At 44.0% G+C, this 21864-nt stretch overlaps 1 protein-coding gene across 1 annotated transcript; it reads left to right on the top strand.

The window, feature by feature from the left end:
- Positions 1-3800: 3800 nt before the first annotated feature.
- On the top strand, positions 3801-18431 carry Kcnv2 (potassium voltage-gated channel modifier subfamily V member 2). The gene is made up of 2 exons (XM_021654830.2): positions 3801-5207; positions 14729-18431. The coding sequence occupies exons 1-2, from the start codon at positions 3801-3803 to the stop codon at positions 15008-15010; spliced, it is 1689 nt and encodes a 562-aa protein (XP_021510505.1). The 3' UTR covers positions 15011-18431.
- The last annotated feature ends 3433 nt before the right edge of the window (positions 18432-21864 follow it).

Genomic DNA, 21864 nt, shown 5'->3' on the forward strand with positions numbered 1-21864 from the left:
ACAATGTTTGCAGTCCAGAATGCAGGTTAACAATCTACGTTCATGATACATTTAACTCTTCTTAAATTAATCACAAAATTATCAACAATTCAATGGGGGGGGGAGCAAAATGCAGGAACAGATAATTCTCCAGAAAAGAAGTACAATATCTCTTAATCAAAGAAATAAATGTTCAATTATGTCTGTAAACAAACAAACAAGATTTGCAATGGGCTGTGGCAAGATACCTAACTTGTCAAAAACTCTCAGTAATGGAACACATATCCAATATTGTAAGGACTTGGGTTCAGTACCTTCAACTACAAAAGCAGAATGAAATCAAAACAAATTAAAACTAGCACATATATTATCATTTGTACCTGTAAAACTTGAAGTTCCAAAAGTGATGATAAATTTTATTCACTAATAGAGGGTTATAATCTCAGAAAACTTTGATAGAGGAAAAATTTGGCAGTCAATCAAAGTTACAAGTGTGTAGTTTTTATCTTAATAATTCCACCTCCAACAGTCTGTCCCTCATCTATCCTTAATATCTAAAAAGTAATATGTATATACAAAGTTATTCATGGCTTTCCTGTTGTTTGTTTCTAAGAGCAAAGTAAGAAAACAGCCAAATGGTCTATTATCATGTCCTGTGTTCACGTTTCTGTTTTGTTGCTGTGATAAAAAAACAAAAACAAAAACAAAAAAAAAAAAACCTGATCAAAAGAATTGTGGGAAGGAAAAGGCATATTTGGCTTATACTTCCAGGTCACAGTCCATCACCGATGGAAGTCAAAGCAGACACCTGAAAGCAAGCCAACTTGCTATTTCACACAGCATTGTCTCTAATCAAGGAACTCACGTCACTGACAAATAAGTACAGCAAGAACTATGGAGGATGCTGGTAGCTACCTGGCTTCTAGGCTCATGCTTAGCTAGTTTTTTGTTTTTGTTTTTGTTTTTGTTGTTGTTTTTAATAAGGCCCAAGAAATGGTGCTACCCACAGTGGGCTGGGTCCTCCTACATCAATTAATAATCAAGATATCCCCCCCCCACATACAGACATATCCATAGGTCAATGTGATCTGAGAAATATTCCAATTGAGACTCCCATCTCAGGTAACTCTATGTTGTGTCAGGGTATTTTCAAAATGCATTAATTATGTTAATGTACTGAAACACCTCAAGATGCACAGCTACCTGGAAAAACAACAGTGTCTCATGCCCCATGATTTGCGTTAACAGTGAGCTGATCCTATGATAAAGAAAGGCTGGTTCTTTGGTTGGTTGGTTGGTTGGTTGGTTGGTTGGTTTTATTGTATGTTCAAGATATTCCTGGAAGGATGGCCAGAAAAGAGTAACAGTGGTTGCTTCTTTGCAGGTAACCTGACAGCTAGAAGATGTGGGGGGAGAATGGACTATTTCTGCTATAATGAACCTTTGTAGCTCCTGAAGTTTTAACATGACTATGTATTAGCTTCAGAACAAATTGAATTGCAAAGTCAACTCCCTGACAACGGAAGGTCAATCATTCTTTTTGGAGGATGTAGCCACTGATGCATTTCCCACGATCTCTTGGATTGTCCCTACCCATACACTACTCATAGGCAGTGTTAACTGTACTTAGTGGGTGTGATGGTTTTAATGGCAAATACCCCCGCTTAGGCTCAAACTTGAACATTTGGTCACCAGTTGGTGGCACTGTTTCGGGAGATTGAGGAGGTACAGCCTTTTTGAAAGAAGTGTGTGCAGAGGGTGCTGGCTTTGAGAGTCTGTAGCCCCCTCTAACTTTCAATTTGCTCTGTCTCTCCTTCGTGCTTAAGGGTTGAAGAAGTGATCACTCACCTTCCTCCTCTGCCCACCCATACCTTCACTCCTCCTCCCATTATCTACTCTCCCCCTGGAACCATAAGCCCAAATAAATGCTTTCTTCTGTTTAGTTGCCATGGGACAGTAAAAACTATAATAAGTAATAATATATCAGAAGACAAAAATAATAATATATCAGAAGACATAATATATCAGGGGTCATGTTGGGAGAACAAAAAGAGGTAAAATGGGGAGTAGATATGATCATGTTCCTTTGCATATTTCTATACAAGTCTCAAAAATAAGGGAAAGGGTGTAATAGTGGCACAAAGCTTGTGGGAATAACTTGTGATTCCAGTTAAGGCCACTCCATGAAATGGAGCCCACATCCAACACCGCCTGAGTGGCTAAAAACCTGAGGCTACTTCGACCAGGGGTCGAGAGGAAGACCAACTACTACTGTTCTGCTGAAGGAATGGAGCAATAGAATGACTCCTAACAACACTCAGCTGTGCTCATAGATCTGTGCCGTCCTCAGCTCTCATCAGAGAAGCTCCTCCTACTGCAAATGGGAACAAATACAGAGACCCACATGCAGCCAGTACGCAGAAAACGAGAGCCCTTGGAACATTCAGCCCTAAAAGGGCTCCTTTTCCATCAATTCCCTTCCCTCAGGGAACTCTGCAGCAGAGGAAGCAGAAAGACAGTAAGAGCCAGAGGGGACGGTGGACACCAAAGAATCAAGGTCTTCTAGACACAGGAAGACTGGAGCATATATCAACGAACAAAGACTATGGCAGAGCAGGCATGGGGTCCTAGAGCTGAAAGGGCACATGGGCACATGCCCTCCTAACATGGAAGCTCTCTCCAGTTCATAGCCACTTGCAAATGAAAAATTAGTCTCACCAAGGGAGACTCAGTGGGCAAACAACCCACTCTTGGGGTTAGGCCCCGTGCCCAGGAGATGGCTAACACAAGACTAACTCCATGATATATTTGGAGGTTCTTTGGCTCATAACGTTAAAACGGGGCATTTTTTTTTTCTACCTTACAGGTCCTTTGTGTGTGTATGTATCATGGCTTCCACTTTTGAAGTTTTTTGGAGTTTCTGTGTGTGTGAATGTGTGTGTGTGTCTGAGTCTCTACGCATTTCTTGGGCTTTTTTTCTTTGGCTCTTTTTCTTTTTGGTTGTTTTGTCACATTCTGATTTGTTTGGGTTTTATTTATTTTATTTTACTTTTTGTTATCATTCCTTAGATGCCTGTTTGTTTTCTAAGAAGAGTCAGAAAGGGTGTTCATTCGGACAGGAGGGGAAGAGGGGAGGAGCTGTGAGGGGGAGGAGAACCATAATAAGAATATATTATATGAAAAAAAATCCATTTTTCAATATAAGAAAAGAAATTCTAGAGGATGTAACTCTAAATAAAGAGTCATAAACCCACTAGTAACAAGGTCAGCTTTCTGCTGTCATTACTTCTCACGGTTGGTTTTCCGAGGGCAGAGGCTTCAGTCTCAAACTTTAGGGGTGAAGACAGGGGCATCCATAGTCCCTAGCTAATTCAGTTGATTTGATTTCACTCAACACACATACCCTAAGCACTTCCCCAGGGCAAGGCTGACTGACATTTTTATTAGCAATAATCTCTGCCTTCTTCTGATTATCTGGAGATTTAAGGCCACATAATCACCCTCCACCTCAGACAGGGGAAGTAGGGGGCGGGGACAGAACTGGCTAAGAGGCCCCAAATCCCTTCTAACACTTGCCTCTTCCCTATCAGCAAGATTAGAGCACTCAAGTCTCTCTGCCGCTGGTGTTCCGATCTGGCCCGCTAGCCTGGGCTTTTTCAGGCCAGGAGGAAGAACAGCTTTGAGGGAAATGCCCAGGGCCCCAGTATGCTGGCTTCTCTGAGACAGAGCAGGGCGCCCTATCTGTCCTCCCAGCGGCAGTGAGCAGACCAGGTGCTCCAGACAGCCAGGAGAGCCAGCCAAGTGGTCTGACTCCCTCAGCCATGTTGAAACAGAGCAACGAGAGGAGATGGTCGGTGAGCTACAAGCCCTGGAGTCCTCCAGAGACGGACGAGGGGCCCAACGCCAGGAGCAACCAGCAGCGCAGGAGCATCTGCTCCCTGGGAGGCCGCACCGGCTCTCAGGCCAGCATCCTACCACAGTGGACCGAGGGCAACTACAATTACTACATTGAGGACGACGAGGACGGCGGGGAGGAGGCGGAGGACTGGCAGGATGAGCTCGCGGAGGAGAACCAGCCGCCGGAGTGCCCCACAGCCCCTCAGGACGTGCACACGGACACTCCAGCCCAGCTGTCCACGCTGAAGGTGAATGTAGGAGGTCACAGCTATCAGCTGGAATACTGCGAGCTGGCCAGCTACCCCAAAACTCGCCTGGGCCGCCTGGCCACCTCCACCAGCCGCAGCCGCCAGCTGGGCCTGTGCGACGACTACGAGGCGCAGACAGACGAGTACTTCTTCGACCGAGACCCCGCGGTCTTCCAGCTCATCTACAACTTCTACACGTCGGGGGTGTTGCTGGTGCAAGACGAGCTGTGCCCACGCTGCTACCTGGAGGAGCTGGGCTACTGGGGGGTGAGGCTGAAGTACACACCGCGCTGCTGTCGCATCTGCTTCGAGGAGCGGAGGGACGAGCTGAGCGAGCAGCTCAAGATCCAGCGGGAGCTGCGCGCCCAGGCGCAGGCCGAGGAGGCGGAGGAGCTCTTCCAGGACATGAGCTTCTATGGACCGCAGCGCCGATGCCTCTGGAACCTCATGGAGAAGCCCTTTTCCTCGGTGGCAGCCAAGGCCATGGGGGTGGCCTCCAACCTCTTCGTGCTCATCTCCGTGGTGGCCCTGGCGCTCAACACGGTGGAGGAGATGCAGCACCAGGCGGAGGAGGACACGGGCGGTGGGGACCCGGGGCCCATCCTGGAGCACGTGGAGATGTTGTGCGTGGCTTTCTTCACCCTGGAGTTCCTGCTGCGCCTCGCCTCCACCCCCAACCTGCGGCGCTTCGCTCGCAGCGCCCTCAATCTGGTGGACCTGGTGGCCATTCTGCCCTTCTACCTGCAGCTGCTGCTCGAGTGCTTCACGAGCGAGGACCAGAGGCAGGGCAAGGGCTCCCCGCGGGAACACGACCTGGAGACCGTGGGCCGTGTGGGAAAGGTGGGCCAGGTGCTGCGCATCATGCGGCTCATGCGCATCTTTCGCATCCTCAAGCTGGCGCGCCACTCCACGGGGCTGCGAGCCTTCGGCTTCACGCTGCGCCAGTGCTACCAGCAGGTGGGCTGCCTGATGCTCTTCATCGCTATGGGCATCTTCTCCTTCTCCGCGGCTGTCTACTCGGTGGAGCATGACGTGCCTGGCACCAACTTCACCAGCATTCTCCATGCCTGGTGGTGGGCTGCGGTGAGTAGCAAGGCGCTTGGGCTGCTGCATCCTTTCTGACCCCACCCCACCCTCACCACCCCACCCCTGCGCGCCCTCCCAGTCTTTATTCATCGGTCTTGGCAGGCTCATCTCTTGATCTTACCTGATCTTGCTAAAGGATAGATGGCCTCTTCACCGCACGGTTGCCTCCAACAAAACCTAAACGGATATTATAAATCTGGAACAACATCAAGATTGCAGTTCACAAACTGAATTTTACGTGGTCCTAAACGTTTTCAAATCCCGATTTGATCTTAAAATCCTTAACACACCTAGGTGTTGAATGAATCCTGTAATCCCTGCACTGGGGAGAGAGGAGGATCAGAAATTCAAGGCCGGCTTTGGCCAGATAGGATGCATGTGAGTTAGAGGCCAGCTTGGTTACTCGAGATCCCATAAGAAAGAAAGAAAGAAAGAAAGAAAGAAAGAAAGAAAGAAAGAAAGAAAGAAAGAAAGAAAGAAAGAAAGAAAGAAAGAAAGAAAGAAAGAAAGAAAGAAAGAAAGAAAGAAAGAAAGAAAGAAAGAAAGAAAGAAAGAAAGAAAGAAAGAAAGAAAGAAAGAAAGAAAGAAAGAAAGAAAGAAAGAAAGAAAGAAAGAAAGAAAGAAAGAAAGAAAGAAAGAAAGAAAGGAAGGAAGGAAGGAAGGAAGGAAGGAAAGGAAAGACAAAGAAAGAAAGAAAAAATGAAAAGGAAAGACAGAAAGGAAGAAAGACAGAAAAGAAAGATAATTAACAACCCCAAAAAAGACATTTTTGACAGGCAGAATTTTTAAAAAGTGAAAAATGATCATGTTTTGTAGATTCAGCAAGCCTCTTCATTGTTCAAGCACCCCTTAATGCACACTTATGTCCTAAATGGTAAAAAACTGACTTCACTTAAACATCACAAAGAAACAGCTTGTTGTCACCATGTCTTTTAAAAGGACAAGAAGTAGCTTCATTTTCTGAAGGACACTGTAGATACGTTACTAGGAAGATTTGGCTGAGCAATGTTGAGCCTAACTAAAACCTTCCCGCTATTTGTTCTAGTTAAGGCTGAGTGGAGAGATACGTCTAAAACTGAAACTACTTCTAACAGCACTACAGTTCTTTCAGGATAGAGTATAATTGTCCCATTTTATAACCAGAGGCACTGGGGTCCACACAGCTAGAGGTGGTAAATCCAGGGATAAGGTACGTGTCTGCCCCACGCCAGCATCCATGCCCTTACCTCGCTCTACCACTGTGTCTTGCAAGCTTTAGGTCTTTGTCACACCCTGCCTAATGTGACTGTTAATATCCTAGTTGTTCTTGAGTACTTGAGTCTTTATAGTAATCCTCTTTATATAATTTTATAGTAATTTTAAAGCATTTCTTTAAAATCCCTATTTCTGGTATACTAGGTGAACCCTTGAAAGATGCTAACCAACTCATCTCAGGTCAGTGAGCGAACTTGCAGGTATGAGAAAGAACTAAATAGATCCTTTGTTTGTCTTCTTAAAGCAGATAGCAATGCCTTGAAAGGTATTAAGCAAAAAGCAAAAGAGCAGATACTTAAAATGGCAACATAAACTAATCACAAGGCTACTGACAGAGCAGTGTGTCATGATGGGTGACTGAGAAGGGGCTAGCCTCCAATATTCCAGCAATTAACCATGATGCTGGGTAATCAGTTGTGAGATTTCATCCCATCACTCACATCCCTATTCCCACATCTCTAAAAGAGGAAGTTCTACTCGAAGTTCCCTGTCCTTTAGTGAGTCTTCCTTCCCTTCCCAGCTTAGAGTAAGTTGAATTTTCCTCATCGACAGAGTGATAGCAGGCTCTTCTGAGCATGCTCCTCAAAGGCTGCTGCTCTGATCATTCCATCTGATATTCCAAGTGACGAAAGGTCATCTCCATAGTAGATAAACCATGTCTACAGATGGAGGATGATTTGTCCCCAGCAAATGACATTTACTTTGGAGGTGATGAAAGTGGGGAGGCAAAAAAACAAATCTATATGCTGATGATTAAATAGAAAGTTTTAAAGTCAAATTTTCATTCATCCGAAGATGAATGAAAAGGCTATCATGTATAGGCAGCAGTACTATAGGACTTTCAATTACTTTTAATCCACAATATTTATGTTACATTAACTATACTAATATAAATATTTTATTACACCTATTAATTTTTACCTTAAAATGAGTTTTTACCTTTACAAATATTTCTGATGTTAAGGTCCATTGATCACTTAATTTCCTGTACTGAAGATTTTCCTCCTTTTGTTAATGAACCCATTTTATTCAAAACCAGTGCTTTTTTAAAAATAAATTTTACAACAAAAGTTAAATGACCATTTGTTTTTTTAATCTGTGAAATCATTTACCTATTTTAGTTTTTGACCAATGTGAGGGGTTTGAGGGTTGAGGGTGGAGGGCTCTTATCTTTACCAAACACCATTTTTACAAACCAAGCCCACATTTTCTGACTTTCCCACTTACCAACCTTACTCCATACCAATGACCTCTATCTATTTTATTCCTAGATTTGTACAGTACAAATTATTATGAAGTATGCAAGTGATTGCTGTCTTGTGTTTTCTTGCTGGGCAAACCTAAGAGCACAGTAAGAACAATTTCCTTGATTTTTTTAGGACTGTGTCGTTCCTCGTAGCTGATGCTATGGACTCAGCTCTTCTTGGTACTTTGATTATCCTGCATACTGTGTCCTGAGACATTTTATTATCAGGAAGCAAGGAGGAAAGAACAGCATGAATGATAGATATACAAAGTGTCTTAGCTCTTAAATGTAGTTGTAAAGTGAGAGGATGGTAAATATTAGGATCGATATTTTGCAAAACCCACGAAGGTTTATCTTCTTCACTGATGATTTGCAGTGTGCCAGGTCATACCCTAAACACTTAGCATTGAATGATGGGGGGAGGAGACCTTTTCACTATGGTGTTTACACTTTAGTGTAGACAGAAATACAATAATTTCTGTACCGGCATCGAAAAACATATGGGATAGCGGGATGAGAGCAGTTGGGGTGGGTAGAATCTCTTTCTGACGGTATAGCAGAAATGTCATGTTGGAGATGAGATGATACTGAGCTCAGGTTTGAACTATGAGAAGAAATTCACTTAAACCCACATGACTGAACAGACACAAGAATCTGAGGAGTGGAATTTTGACAATAATTCACATGCTAATTAAAATTTAAATAAAAATAAAGAAGTAGCATCTTAAAGGTAACTGGCCCACAAGCACTTAACTGATCATATATAATTTTTAACTAAAAAACTGAACACTACTGCAAAATACATACGCATTTGTTTATTTATAAATGATGTATGTTACAAGTTATCTTCTGCCATAGCAATGGTGCCAATACCCAGTGACTTCAAACATCAAACATTCATTTAGTGCATGAGTATAAAAGTGAGCAACTTGATATAGGTGTGGCAGTACACGCTTTTAATCTTAGCCCTTAGGAGGCAAATCCAGGCTGATTTCCGTGAGATCGAAGCCAGCCTGGTCTACATGGCAAGTTCCAGGCCAGCCAGGACTGCACGGTGAGATCTTGTCTCAAAATAAATAAGTGCTTGTGATCAACTCGTGAGTTCTGTTTGAACTAGAAGTTCTTTTCATCTGGTGACACCCATCCTTACGTCTGTTGGTCTAGCTGGATGAAAGATGGTATACAATGAGGAAACTGGGCTACATGTCCCTCTTACTTCAACAGGCCTGTCTCTCTGGCTGTGGCAAAGGTCAGGGGAGAGAGCACAAACCCAGCTATGCAAGCACTGTATCATATCACTTCTGTTCATATTTGCTCAACTTGTTGGGTTGTAGATAGCAGCTCAACCCAAAGCAAGTCACATGCCCATACTCAGGCAAGGGTCAGGGCAGGTCAGCCCAGGAGAGCAAAGCTCTGTGAAATTAATAGACAGTACCTTAAAGGCAGGGAGATGCAATAAGTTAGTAATTACTGTATTATTATCACACACTCTCACATTAAAATGTTAAGAGGAAGTAAAAACAAAACACACACACACACCAAAAACAAAAGATATGATAGCTATTTTCTTTTTCTTTCTTTTTTTTTTTTTTGTCTTTGACATAGGGTCTCACAGTGTAACTCTGGCTAATCTGGAGCTCACTATGTAGACTAGGATAGCCTTGAACTCACAGAGATCCACTTGCCTCTGCCTCCTGAGTGCTAGGGTTGAAGGTATGCGCTCCCACACCTGGCCATGATTGATAGCCTCTTACGCCACTCCAGAACTGTATTCTTTGTACCACACATGAGACACAGATTCTCCAATGCATTCTCTATTTATTGTTTGTTCCTTATCACAACTTACAGAACAACTCCCAAGCTGATCTGCTTTTACTATCTTCCCTCTCGCTAACACCAAGCCTCTTTCAACCCTCTGTAATCCAACTCAGTGTTTTAAGAGGAATAAGTCACTTTTTGTTATTGAGAATAATTTTCATTCTTGTGAAGATATCTACAAGAACAAATCCCCCATGAAGCCTTACATCTGCAATTGCTCATGTAGATAGACCCTTCTCATCTGTCAAATGCTGGTTATTTGTGAGCACTCATGTAATAAGAAACACATGTAACATACTAACCTGTAGTAAGTCTATAACAAACAAAAGCTACCACGTCTAATTAGCAGATAGTCTATCACATGGAAGCAATAACCTTTGATTCCAGATCCATTTTACGGGAAATTAATATGGGAGTGATACCTTTCTGTACCAGGGGGAAAGAAATATTGTGAGACACACAGTAGGGCAAGTTTCTGATTCTGCAGATCAACAGGCCATGCTTGGAGCAGTGCCAGCCAAGTGGGGGTTTTCAGAACTGCCCAAGAGTAACAAATACATCCTATGGGCCAACAAGAGCTCTGTGATGAAGCTGTAACCATCAGCCCCCTGAGTGAATTTGTGTTCAAGTAAAAAGGCCAGTTGGATCTTCAACAAACCATTTGCTTTGGACTCTTCCAGAACAAGTTAAAGTTGTAGGAGTCAAAGAGGAAACTATGGCATAAACTCATCACTTCGAAAATGCTCTGAAAAGGAAATTTATCTTAGGCTGAGGCACCAGATAATTGTGTCCCATCAAGCTGGCTCCCATCTTCATTTTCCTAAATGATAGTATCATTTCCTGGAAAATAGTTGGTCTTTCCAAGATCACTGAAATGTATTTTAATTGATTGCTTGGGGGGAAAATGCATATGTAAAGTGAGTTAGGTTACAGTTAGGAAAACAGAAATGGAAATGGGTGCTTTGCTAGAAGGAAAGAGATGCACAGTTATAAGGAGGGAAGAAGAGAAAATATAGTAATGGAGATAATAACTGGAAGAACAAATGGGAGATGATAGTGTTACCAGACTTGGGCCTGCAGAGGTGGCCACTGAGCATTTTTATAAGGTGGCACCATGAGGCTTATGCTTAGAGTACTGAGAGTTGCAAACTGTCTGAGCCTGATGCTTATGATGATGATTGTGGTGGTGGTGGCAGGGTGGAAACCAGAGTCAACAACAGAGACCTTCATGTCTCCTTCCTCTCCCCCAGTCTCCCAAACATGCCTCTGCTCTGCAAAACAGCCATCAAGGGGAGATGTAGCCTGTAGAATCCCAGTTGCAGAATCACAGAAAAGGGTACTGGGCTTGGGACTGAACTCGAAAGCCTGTACTATCTGGCATAGAAAGTGTTGAAATTCTAGCTTCTTCAGGAACAGTTATAGGTGAAGCAACAGCTCAAAGACACTGGTTTTTTTTTTGGGGGGGTTGTTTTTTATTTTTGTCCTAAGGGCCCCTGATTTGGGAGTGCATCTCTTTTTCTGTCTCAAGTCTTTTGTGTCTTCTTGTTCAAGATGACTTCAGTGGTGCATGCCTGAGTATCAAGGGGAGGTGTTAAATAAGCTGAAGTTGCAGAGGACATCCTTATTGTCTTCCTTTTCATGGGTAGGTTGAGAGACCCCTGACTTGCATCACTGGTTTTGCTCTAGCTTGGGCCAATCTACTTCTTAATGTACCGCCTGCACTCATCGTAAAACTGTGACACGCTGTAACATCCAGACAAGAATTACCGTTCAGTGTTCGTCTCATTCTTACTTTTTTGAGGAATTGCCCCAGAGTGGTTGCATTCAGTACTTTGTGGTGGGCAACTAACAGCAAGATTAATTATCAGATAAGGCACAGCCACTTGTACCCATCTGAATTGTTTCTTTAGGTTATAATCCTAAGGAGGAATGTTTGCAAAAAAATAAAAAATAAACAAATATCTATTGCAACAGGAACATGAATAAGTAGCCTTTGAAGGACAGCATGCCCTGTTGAGTAGTCTTAGGAGGAAAAACAGTCAGCCTTTACAGCCTCTGCTTCTTTGGGAAGACAAGGAAGGGGACTAATGATTTTCTTAATTAGTTGTATTTTCTGGAATACATTTTATCTATACCCCATTCTTCAGGAAGAAAACAAACATTGCTTGTTGAAGAAGAAATTCAAGTGTGTTGTTCCTGTTGCACAGGAGATCCTGATACTTTTCTGAATGGTGTTTGTCAGGTCGGGATTTGTTGATCAGTGAGCAAGCTGTCAGGAGAAGGTCAAGCTCTGGAGTCTTGAAACTGAGAACTAGGGGAAATCTGTGAGTTTTCAGGAGAATGGTCAGCTTCCAGAATAAGACTGGCTATACTGCCAGTTTGGGTAGATTTTTAGATGAATTGCAGACCCTTTGGTCACATTTCCAAACTCATCTCCTGCTGATGTAAAAATTCACTCTCTGAGGTCATTTGGGTCAGCCTGGGGCCTTTAGTGTCAATACCATCTATGAAGATGTGATATATCCCATGTAATCTATGGAAAATTTCCTAAACCAGAAAATCCTAAGCCCTACCCCAGAAGCAAGGGACAAAAACAAGGATAGAACCGGGCATAGTGTTACACACCTTTAATCCCAGTACTCAGGAGGCAGAGGAAAGCAGATCTCTGTGAGATCAAGGCCAACCTGGTCCACTTAGTGAGTTTCAAAGCAGCCAGAGCTACATAGTGAAAACCTGTCTAAGAAAGAAAGAAAGAAAGAAAGAAAGAAAGAAAGAAAGAAAGAAAGAAAGAAAGAAAGAAAGAAGGGAGGGAGGGAGGGAAGGAAGGAAGGAAGGAAGGAAGGAAGGAAGGAAGGAAGGAAGGAGAGAAGAGAAAAGAAAAGAAAAGAAAAGAGAAAAGAAAAGAAAGAGAACAAGGTTACTATTGAATCAAATTATCTATAAAACAGACAGCAAAACAACTATATTCTGAACATACTTTTGGAGACCAGGCACCCATAGCCTCTTAGCAGGAGAGTTCCCCTCTCTAAAATTAGAGATCCAAGATACTCAAGATTTCTCAGATCTGATTATGCATATCAGCTATTCATTCTTGTTAAAGATAAAGCAACTTGCTTTTTTTTTTTTTTTCACTCAAAGTTCAGCCAAAAAATAAAAATAAAATAGGTGCAATTACACTATCATCTCAGAAAAAAAAGGAAGAAATAAAATGAAAAGGTCTTGATGATTTATGGGAAAGAAAACTTAAAAAAGGCGTAAGGTTGGGGGAGAAGGCAAGCCATTATGGACATTAATCAAAAGCTTAATAATGGCACTTTGTCTTAATCGTCTCTTTTCCTCTATGTCTTCCCAGCTCCCACCCCCATACACTGCTGGACCCTTCTGTGTCTGGCTAACTGCAAGGCCATCTCCTTTGGAGCTGAAAGCATGTTCTAAAACTACTCCTTCCTGTCACTTGTCTCAGGAACCAAACTCTCTTCAGTAGCCTCTATTGAAAATCAGTTGCCTGGTCATCCTGGGGTGTAAGTGACAGTCTTAGTGACAGATTAGAACTACGGGGCCAGCTATAAGACAAGTGTCCCTCTGGTTTCCATCAGCCATGTGCTCCCACAGCCTGTAGCTAGACACACCTTCAATCCCTATTACAACCCTGCAAGGTAGGTACTGTTATTATCTCCGGATGTCAAAAATAGGAACTGAGGCAGAGAGAATTTAGCTGCGCTGCCCGAAACTCACACAACTGTTTGTGAAGTGAACCCAGGTAGCTTAGGGTGGTCCTTATTTCTTTAACCCTATCTATGCCGTCCTGCTTCTGTCATGCTTGCTGGTGTTCTACCATGGGAAAAGTCATTCTCTTGTCAAAAGTCATTCTCTTGTCAGAGATGGAGCAGCGAGCCTTGGAGCCTGACCTTCCTTGGAGGCACACCTCTCCCTTTCTGAGGGCTAGGTGGGTCTGTGGCTCGCTCTTATCAGTGCCACTGGCTTTGCCCAGCTGGTTCATTTCTCCGTTCTGTTCTAATCAATCAACCGCATTTGAAAGTTCAAACGAACCCTTGCATCATCAGCAAGGTGCTCGCATTTCTGAGCCAAGGCCCATCTCGGTGTGGCAAGGGAGTGACTTTGTATAATCACTGCCATCTGTTGGAAGATCAGGACAACCATGGCACAAACCGATGGCGCAGCGAGAGCCCCCGGAGTTGGGCAACAGGAAGGTTTTACCACTGAGAGCAACAGCCCTGCTCCAGAGCCTGCCAGTAACTTAGTCTGGGGACCAACAGAAGCATGTGAGGCATGAAAAAAACAGTCCCCAGGGTTTTTTTCTGGCTATGCTGAGTGATAGCTAGTCCCACGGGAATCTACGTTTTAAACCGGAAGCTTGTTAACCTAAATAAATCTCTAATTAGTGGGATTTAAAACAGTGTGACAGGAATGATGAAAGGAATTTCACGAAGGGTGAACACGTCTTTGTCCGATGAGGTCTTCCGAAGGTCCCTTCACAGACTAATGAGTGTGTTTCTCTAGATGAGTACAATGAAAGCGTCTCCATTCAAAAGCCAGTGGAACTACACAACAGCTCTGAGCAGTGCCATAACTGTCTCCTTTTAAAAAGGAGGGGAACGCAATGGAGCTGTTTGATGCCCTGGGTGCCTGATACTGTGCCCACTGCTTTATATTCAGTTTTGCATTTCATCTTTGCTAGAACTCTGAGAGATGGTCCCAATGTCTGAATGTATATCCCAAGATCTGACAGCTGGCAAGGGGCAGTCTGGACTTGAACACTGATTGCTTCAAAGCTTGAGCTTTTTCTCAGAGAATCCAGAGAATCCCCTTGTCCTAACATAGGCCCCTGCTGGGAGAGTTGTGGAAAGAAAGACAATTACTGGACATGTTCTATGATGGGAATTGAACATATGTTACATTAATGCTTGTTCCTACAGCTCTTTAAAGTCCATCTTGTTTTCCTGGGCTGCGTCTGAAAACATTGATGTGCCACAGTCAGGATTTAAACCAGTCTTTCAGCTTCACAGCTTTGCATTCTTCCCAAGGCACAGTCCTGCCAGCAGTTCTGAAAGCCGCCTCCCTGGGGACAGCTTAGCGGTTTCTCTGTGCATCTACAGGGTGTCAGAGCTCTGTACTGCAGCATTTTCTCCCTTCCTCTTCCTTCTCAGGGCTGACAGTTCCATTCTGGTTTCCTTTTCAGGTAAGCATCTCCACTGTGGGCTATGGAGACATGTACCCAGAGACCCACCTGGGCAGGCTTTTTGCCTTCCTCTGCATCGCTTTCGGGATTATTCTCAATGGGATGCCCATTTCCATCCTCTACAACAAGTTCTCCGACTACTACAGCAAGCTCAAAGCCTACGAGTACACCGCCATCCGCAGGGAACGCGGAAAGGTGAACTTCATGCAGAGGGCCACGAAGAAGATGGCCGAATGCTTATCTAGAAGTCACACACAGCCCACCATAAGGCAAGAGAGTTAATGGTTCGTTAGGATGCGAGGCTGGTAGAACCCACGAAGTTCAAAGCTTCTTTTAAAATTATGGTCCCTTCTGGCAGCCAAGGGGATGGGAAGCCAGCACACACAAAGCATTCAGTTCAGAGTTCCAACTTTAGGAATGCTCGTTTGGACCCAAACTCAAGCCTCACACTGCTCTTTAACTGGATTGTGTTTAACTGGATTGTATTGTGCTAGAAATGGCTCCAAGGCAGCAACATCTTAGATATCTCTTTTAGCTTCTCATGGCATCTAGGGCAATACACATTTTTAGACTTGAATTGACTGGAGATGAATTTTCCTAGTTCAAAGCAAGAGGAGGGGCTCTTAATTTTCCAGAGAATGGAGTGTTACAGCAGGAGCTGTATATGCTTTGGAGTCAGACCAGCCTCTCAGAATCCCAGATCTACCCAGCCGGGCTGGTTGCGGGAACTTACTTCAATCCTCTAAGCCTCAATGTCTTCCACTGTGAGATGCACAAAGCCACACCTACCTTTTAAGATGAGTGTTGAGATTGGAGGTAATATTTATAAGTGCTGGACACCTGATCCTGGAGAGCTATTCAAAGTGTCTGAGTAGGTATTGCCCAGGATATTCTCAGTGGTTCACAGCCAAAGGCAGTCCTATTCCCCAGGTCATACCTGGAGATGTTCTTGGTGGTCACTATAGTGAAAGAGGACAGGACAGGTTCCCTGCATCTGGTAGATTGGAGAAGCATGGAGAGGCATCCCATGCCTCTCCAATCCACCAGATGCAGGCAACACCGCCCTGCAGATCACAGGACAGCCCCGAGCCCCTACAAATTATTCCATATCAGTGATGCCAGCATTGAGAACCTCTGTCCGTGATTACTATGGAAACCCAGACTTGGTCCAGGAAATGTGCCTGTATGTGTGAGTTCATCCCTCCCTTGAAAGGAGCCCCCACTGTCCTCACTCAGACTCCCATTCTTTCTGTTCCCCAGAAAAGGGGCGGGAGAGCAAAACTGCCTTTTCAACAATTGCTGTGTGGCAGGCACTGAAAGAAACACCTCTCTAGACTGAGAGTTGGAAACCAGTGCCCTCGGGTCATTTCTCTCCTCGAGACCTTTCTTTTTAATTCCTTTCTGGGTCCACAGGGCCACTGTAAATCGAAGTCTTAAAATTGAAGGCTCATTTGAACAGAGCACACAGAGATTTGCCCCTGTAACTGGAGCCTGTGACACTATTGAATTCCTCTTAGGGTATGATTGTCCCATCTGGATCATAAATAATCGTAATTTGTGCTGCTGACAGTGGCAAATGCTAGGGCCTATACATACAGTATGTAACTTCATTTAACCCTCAATCCATCCCTAACTTAGATGCTGTGGTTTTTCTATTTAATGGGAAAAGGAAGTTTAGCAAGGTTGAATGATCTAGCTACCTTCACCTAGCCACTGAAATGGAGGGATTGGGCTTTAAGCCTAGGTTCATCTGAAGCACGAGGCTCTGTTGGAAGTCTAAACGTGTGGTTCGCGTACATTATGACAAAGCGTCTAAAGGGTGGAGAGCAGTGTACCGTTCTAAGATCACTAAATCTAGGAGGTCAAGACATCTGTGCTGACCTCTAGAGTCACCTGGGAAGTGGGAACCTCAACTGAGAGATTGCTCTGATTAGAGTCGTGTGTGACCATGGCTGTGTCTGTGAGGTTATCTTGACTGGTGACTGCAGAGTATCTTGACTCTGTAAGTAAGCGCTGGTGCTAACAGATGATTATTGCTTGAGCGCTTAGCCCACCGTGGGCATCATCATCTGTAGCAGGGGGGCCTAGGCTGTATGAGAAAGCTAGATGAATGTGAGCCAGGGAACAAGCCAGAGAAGAAGGCAGCGAGCACCATTCCTCCATGGTTTCTGCTTCAAGCTTTTGCCCTGACTTCCCTCAATGATGAATTTCAACCCAAGCTGCTTTCTGTTGTGGTGTTTTACAGCAACAGCATGTTAGAAGAGTGTCTTACTCTGTTTTGTGGGGCTGTAACAGAACACTGTGGACTGAGCAATATATGTTTATTTCCCTCAGCTCTGGAGGGTAGAAGTTCAAGATGAAGACATGGTCAGGTTAGGTTGTGGGTTCAAGCTGCGCTCTGCAGTCAAGATGGTGCCTTATTGGTGCACTTTACATGGAAGAGTATGTCCCAACAAGGCGAAAGGCAAGCTCACGGAACACCGCTTTGAAGTATCTTTTTAAGGGCCTTGATTCCATCACTCATGAAGAAGCAGCCTCACGGCTTAATTGGCCCTGAACACCACAGCTCTTAATATGCCACACGGACAAGGCATGGGGTAAAGTGGAATCTTAGATGAGCAACAATTTTTAACAGAAACATACCCCAAATCTTGCATAGTTACATACTCCTAAAATTCAAATATAACTCCAAGTCTGGCATCTTTCTTTTGCTAAATCTGACAATTCTGTACTATTTTTCAGAGGCAAAGTTTTCCTATGTAATTACCCCAAAAGCCCTAAAGCCACACCCAGACAGCACACCCCTCAGCCTTCTCTTCCCTCTTGCCAACTAAAAAGAAGAGGAATTTTGAATGAGTCTCCTTGCCAGAAATAATCATGTGAGCTGAGTTGGCTCACATATCCACCTAACACACTTCCATCCATGCCCAGCCCTCCTGCTCTTCGACTCCAGGGATGGATTTGCTGATGAAGTGAGACTTCTGGGTTATCAAGGGGCACAGGGACCAGGGGAGACCTCCCTCTCCACTAGAAAAGAGAGACTGACCCAGAACCGAAAAGCAGAAGAAACTCCCTGAGAGACAGGAGTAGGGGTGTATTGCGCAGGGGCGGGGACACTGATAGCAAGGTTGGAACTCTCCAGGGCTCTGGGATGGGGTCTAGTCAACAGCAGCTGGCCTCCTCCCAGTCTCACTGGCCACATCTGTTCAGACAGCTGTGCACGGCTTCCCCCAGAGAGTAAGAATGGCAGGCAGAATGAAATTAACACACACACACACACACACACACACACACACGGAACATTTTGTGAGCTTCACTGTACAGTAGTCACAGGAACATTACTTAATTTAATACTTCGGTTGCTTCATGAAGGTTTCATCGGTCACTGACAACGACTTAGTCACCATGATCTTGCTCTTGATATGAAAGCTCATTCTGCAATCTACAACACCAAGTTGAAACACAGTTGACATTTTCATCAAACACGACCAAATCTTGGCAGTTTCATCTGGTCTGACCTAATAGTTATGTGCTTACAATTCTCTCAACTTGTTCCACATTGTTAACATGGAAATAATAGTGGTGTTTTCTTCAAGATTTTGATGGCTATTAAAGGACATTGTGTATATTTAAAACTGTAGCACCCTGGCACATGTTATACATTGAATAAAGGTGGATGCTTCTCTTTCTCCTCCTCTTCCTCCTCCTCCTCATCATCATCAACATCATTTCTGTTGTGTTGCTGTTCAGGAAAAGTGCACAAACTCAGACAATGGCCTCTGTTATCAAGAAGAGGTACTGCTCTGCAGGGCTCACTGATTGACCTAACTCAGATGGCAGGAAATGAAGACAGGACACAAGCAGACACACATGCACAGAAAGCTGGGGTTGGGTGGGTCAAGCACTCTGATGGAAACACAACAGCCAGAAACTCAACACGTGTCTTTTACACATCTGAATTGAGGTGACAGGTTTCTCATACACAGCTGAAGGAGGAGGCAGGTTTAGTCTTGGTAGAAGATTTATGAGAGAGGAGCCTCAAGCTCTAAACATCCAGAAGGGAGCTGCAGTTGAAACTTTCCATATGTGCTGTCAACATTCACACAAAGACCAGGGAAAGGCTTTGCCGTTCTGGTGGATCTGATATATTGGGGCTCTTGATAACTCCATGCTCGTGCTAGCATCAAACAATACAAATTCACTCAGGATCTCCTCTACCCCCCACAGAGAGGGCTCTCAGCAGTAGTTCTCAACCTTCCTAAATGCTTCGACCCTTTAACACAGTTCCCCATGTTGTGATGACTCCCAACAATATAATTCCCTCACTGCCACTTCATAACCATAATTTTCCTACTGTTACAAACCTGGCTTTCTGATATGCTGGATATCTAAAATTGACCATGACCCACAGGCTGAGAATAGCTCTAGAAGGCAGGTTTTGAATCTTCACCACCCAGGGCTGTGCACAAGATCCCTGGCCAATGTTCAAAAGAACTTTCTGTAGTAATGAAGACAATGAGCCATTTTCATACAATGACCATTAGCTAGATCATGGCTGCTGTTCCTGCTTTGCCTCAAGGAGAAAAGCAACATGTTTGCAATAAAAGTTTCTTAAAATTAAAGGAAACTTTAGTTAATCACCAAACAAACAACAAAACAGTGCTATTCCAAAAATTTCAGATCAAGGAAAATAGATTTAAATACCATTGACCTCTAAATGCTGGTGACTTGTGCAATCTGGAACAAGATAACTATGATTCCTGAGCCCATGCTCCTCCTTCTCCCTGCCCTCAGGTGATATTTCTAATAAATTTACTCTTCCCCACTTAGCTGTACAGCCACAGCAGTCTGTGGCCAGGTCTGGATAGCCAGATGCTGAGCCCTCTGCCAGGATACCAGAACAGGAAGGAGAATTCCCACAGCAATGGCTCAGCTCACCATCTCTTTTCTTTGGTGAAAGCATTCACAGGTCCCCTGAAGAACCTTTCCCTCCTGCTGTCCTTCAAGTGCAAGTGTTCCCACACTGCTGCTTGTCCCCTAGTGTCTCATTCATCTGGCTTGGTCCTATTCATCCTCTGTAAAGAGATTGTTTATTAAAATTGTTTCAATGGTCTCATTTCCCAGCTAAAATTCTGATTGATGCACCCAGTGTATTTTAAGCAAATTATAGTTTATATTCCCCAAATTGTCAGCAAAACAATAACATATGAGGGGTTGGTTTGTTGTTGTTTTGGCTTGTTTATTTGACAGTCATTCCTCCCCAGATTATCACCCCAGGTAATGAAACCCAGACCTCAACTTTGGAGACCAAGAGGCACATGTAGTTCACAGATGATCAGTAGAACAGGGATGATCAGCACCTCAGAATGATAAAATGATTTAGCCCTCCTATCAAAGGCCTCCTTTTCCCTCTGAAGAGCATTTTTTTTTCAATTAGTCAATCTGTTGGGTCTGTTTAGTCAATCCATTCCATTCATACAAATAGAGTTTCATGAATACGTGATATGCATATGACCAGCTGGAATGTTTGCCACTAGGAACAGAAGCTCTAGTCCTCTTGGGAGACATCTGGAAATCATTTTAGTCGGGCTCCTGCCTGTATTTGTATTGTTTTGCAGGTTGTGCCACTGCAGACAAAAGCCAGAAGAGTTCCACATGCTGCCTTTCCCTATGTCCAGATCAGGCACTGTTACCCAGAGGCTTTACTCTTTCAGAAAGGCTTTGTGAGCTGTCCTAGCAACCTGGGTCAGGATGTGTTTGCTGTCTGACATGGTCTCTGATTTCAAAAATTAGGAAAACAGGCTAGAAAGAAGCTTGTCGACTCTTGGTGCCCTGCTCTTTTATTTTTTTTTTCCAGAGTGTTCTTACTAATTCAGAAAAACTGAATGGATTATGTTCATGATATCTATCCTTCATTCTTGTAAGTTTTAGAAAAAAAAATGATCATTAGTTTCCATCACAATAGGGAGATTATAGCCTTCCTTTCTGGGAAGGGGGCTAATTGAAATGTGAATGACAGTACCTGGCACAATATCTTGCCTATCCTAGCTGGATATGGTGGCACACGCCTGTAATCCCAGCACTCAGGAGGTTGACAGAGAAGACTCACGAGTTTTAAGTTAGTCTGAGCTACTTAGAAAGACATGTATGTGGGGGAATGGGGCATGTGTGTACACATACATGGATACACACACACATATAATATATATCGCCCAGTTTATCATAGCCCTTGCTGTTTGTTTTTTACAAACAAAACCTCATCGAGGCCCTCTACCCAGAATGTACCTTTCTGTGGCCACCAGGATTCACAGTCTCTAGACCATTACATGATTTACCTTCAAGGACACAATATTAATACCCTTACCTATTTGCTATTTTTCCCTCTCCCTGTTACAAAGCCAGGGACCCATCCTGCTCAGCGCAGAGCTTTTCAAGGAAACAAGGGAGGGCTTTCTTTGTTTCAAGAGTCTGCTTTCAACAAGCTACAGCACATGTCAACTTACCGATATAATTTACGTTAAAGGATGAAGCCCAGGGCTTTGGGCAAACCACATCGCCAACCCCTTATCTAGGTTTTGTGAGCTCAAGAAGAGGAGTCATAATGGAACAGCTGTCAGGAGAGGGCCCGAGGAACTAGGAGCGGAACCCCAGGCTGACATCCATTAGGCATGCGGTATAAATGAGAAACCCACCAGGCTTGGAAAGCACTACAGCTCAGAAGTCATTTCTTTCTTCAGGAAGAGCCCAAGCTATATTAATGGGGCCTCTGTTCTGCATCTTGATACACCTTGAGGCTGTCTTTGCACATTCAGAGTAGCTGAAAGTTCTCTGTCTCACGATGGAGAAACAACCTGAAATGTTTGTGTGTTCCACATGTTCGTACTCTCCAATTCTTAGTGTCCTACATAGTGCTAGATGATAACACTGCTTACAAGGTTGTCCTCTAGATGTGGTGGGGATGCTGCACACACGAGATCTAAACAATATGGTTGCCTAAGCAAGATCTGCATACTGGCCACACTGATCAGCATGGCAATGGCAAGGGGAGAAATTTCACAAGGCTCCACCCTTAAACAAAGAACTCCAGGCATTCAGTGGCTTCCAAGGGAGGAAGTATCTGAATTGTCTAGAAGTGA

The sequence above is a fragment of the Meriones unguiculatus genome, chromosome 1 (assembly GCF_030254825.1).
Source record: "Meriones unguiculatus strain TT.TT164.6M chromosome 1, Bangor_MerUng_6.1, whole genome shotgun sequence".
NCBI classification, from domain to species: domain Eukaryota; kingdom Metazoa; phylum Chordata; class Mammalia; order Rodentia; family Muridae; genus Meriones; species Meriones unguiculatus.

What these genes read in the sequence shown, in the direction of transcription:
- Kcnv2 (XM_021654830.2), top strand. Translation starts at nt 3,801, where the DNA reads ATGTTGAAACAGAGCAACGAGAGGAGATGGTCGGTGAGCTACAAGCCC. An exon ending in ATGCCTGGTGGTGGGCTGCG is followed by an intron (nt 5,208 to 14,728) that starts GTGAGTAGCAAG and finishes TTTCCTTTTCAG; the next exon opens with GTAAGCATCTCCACTGTGGG.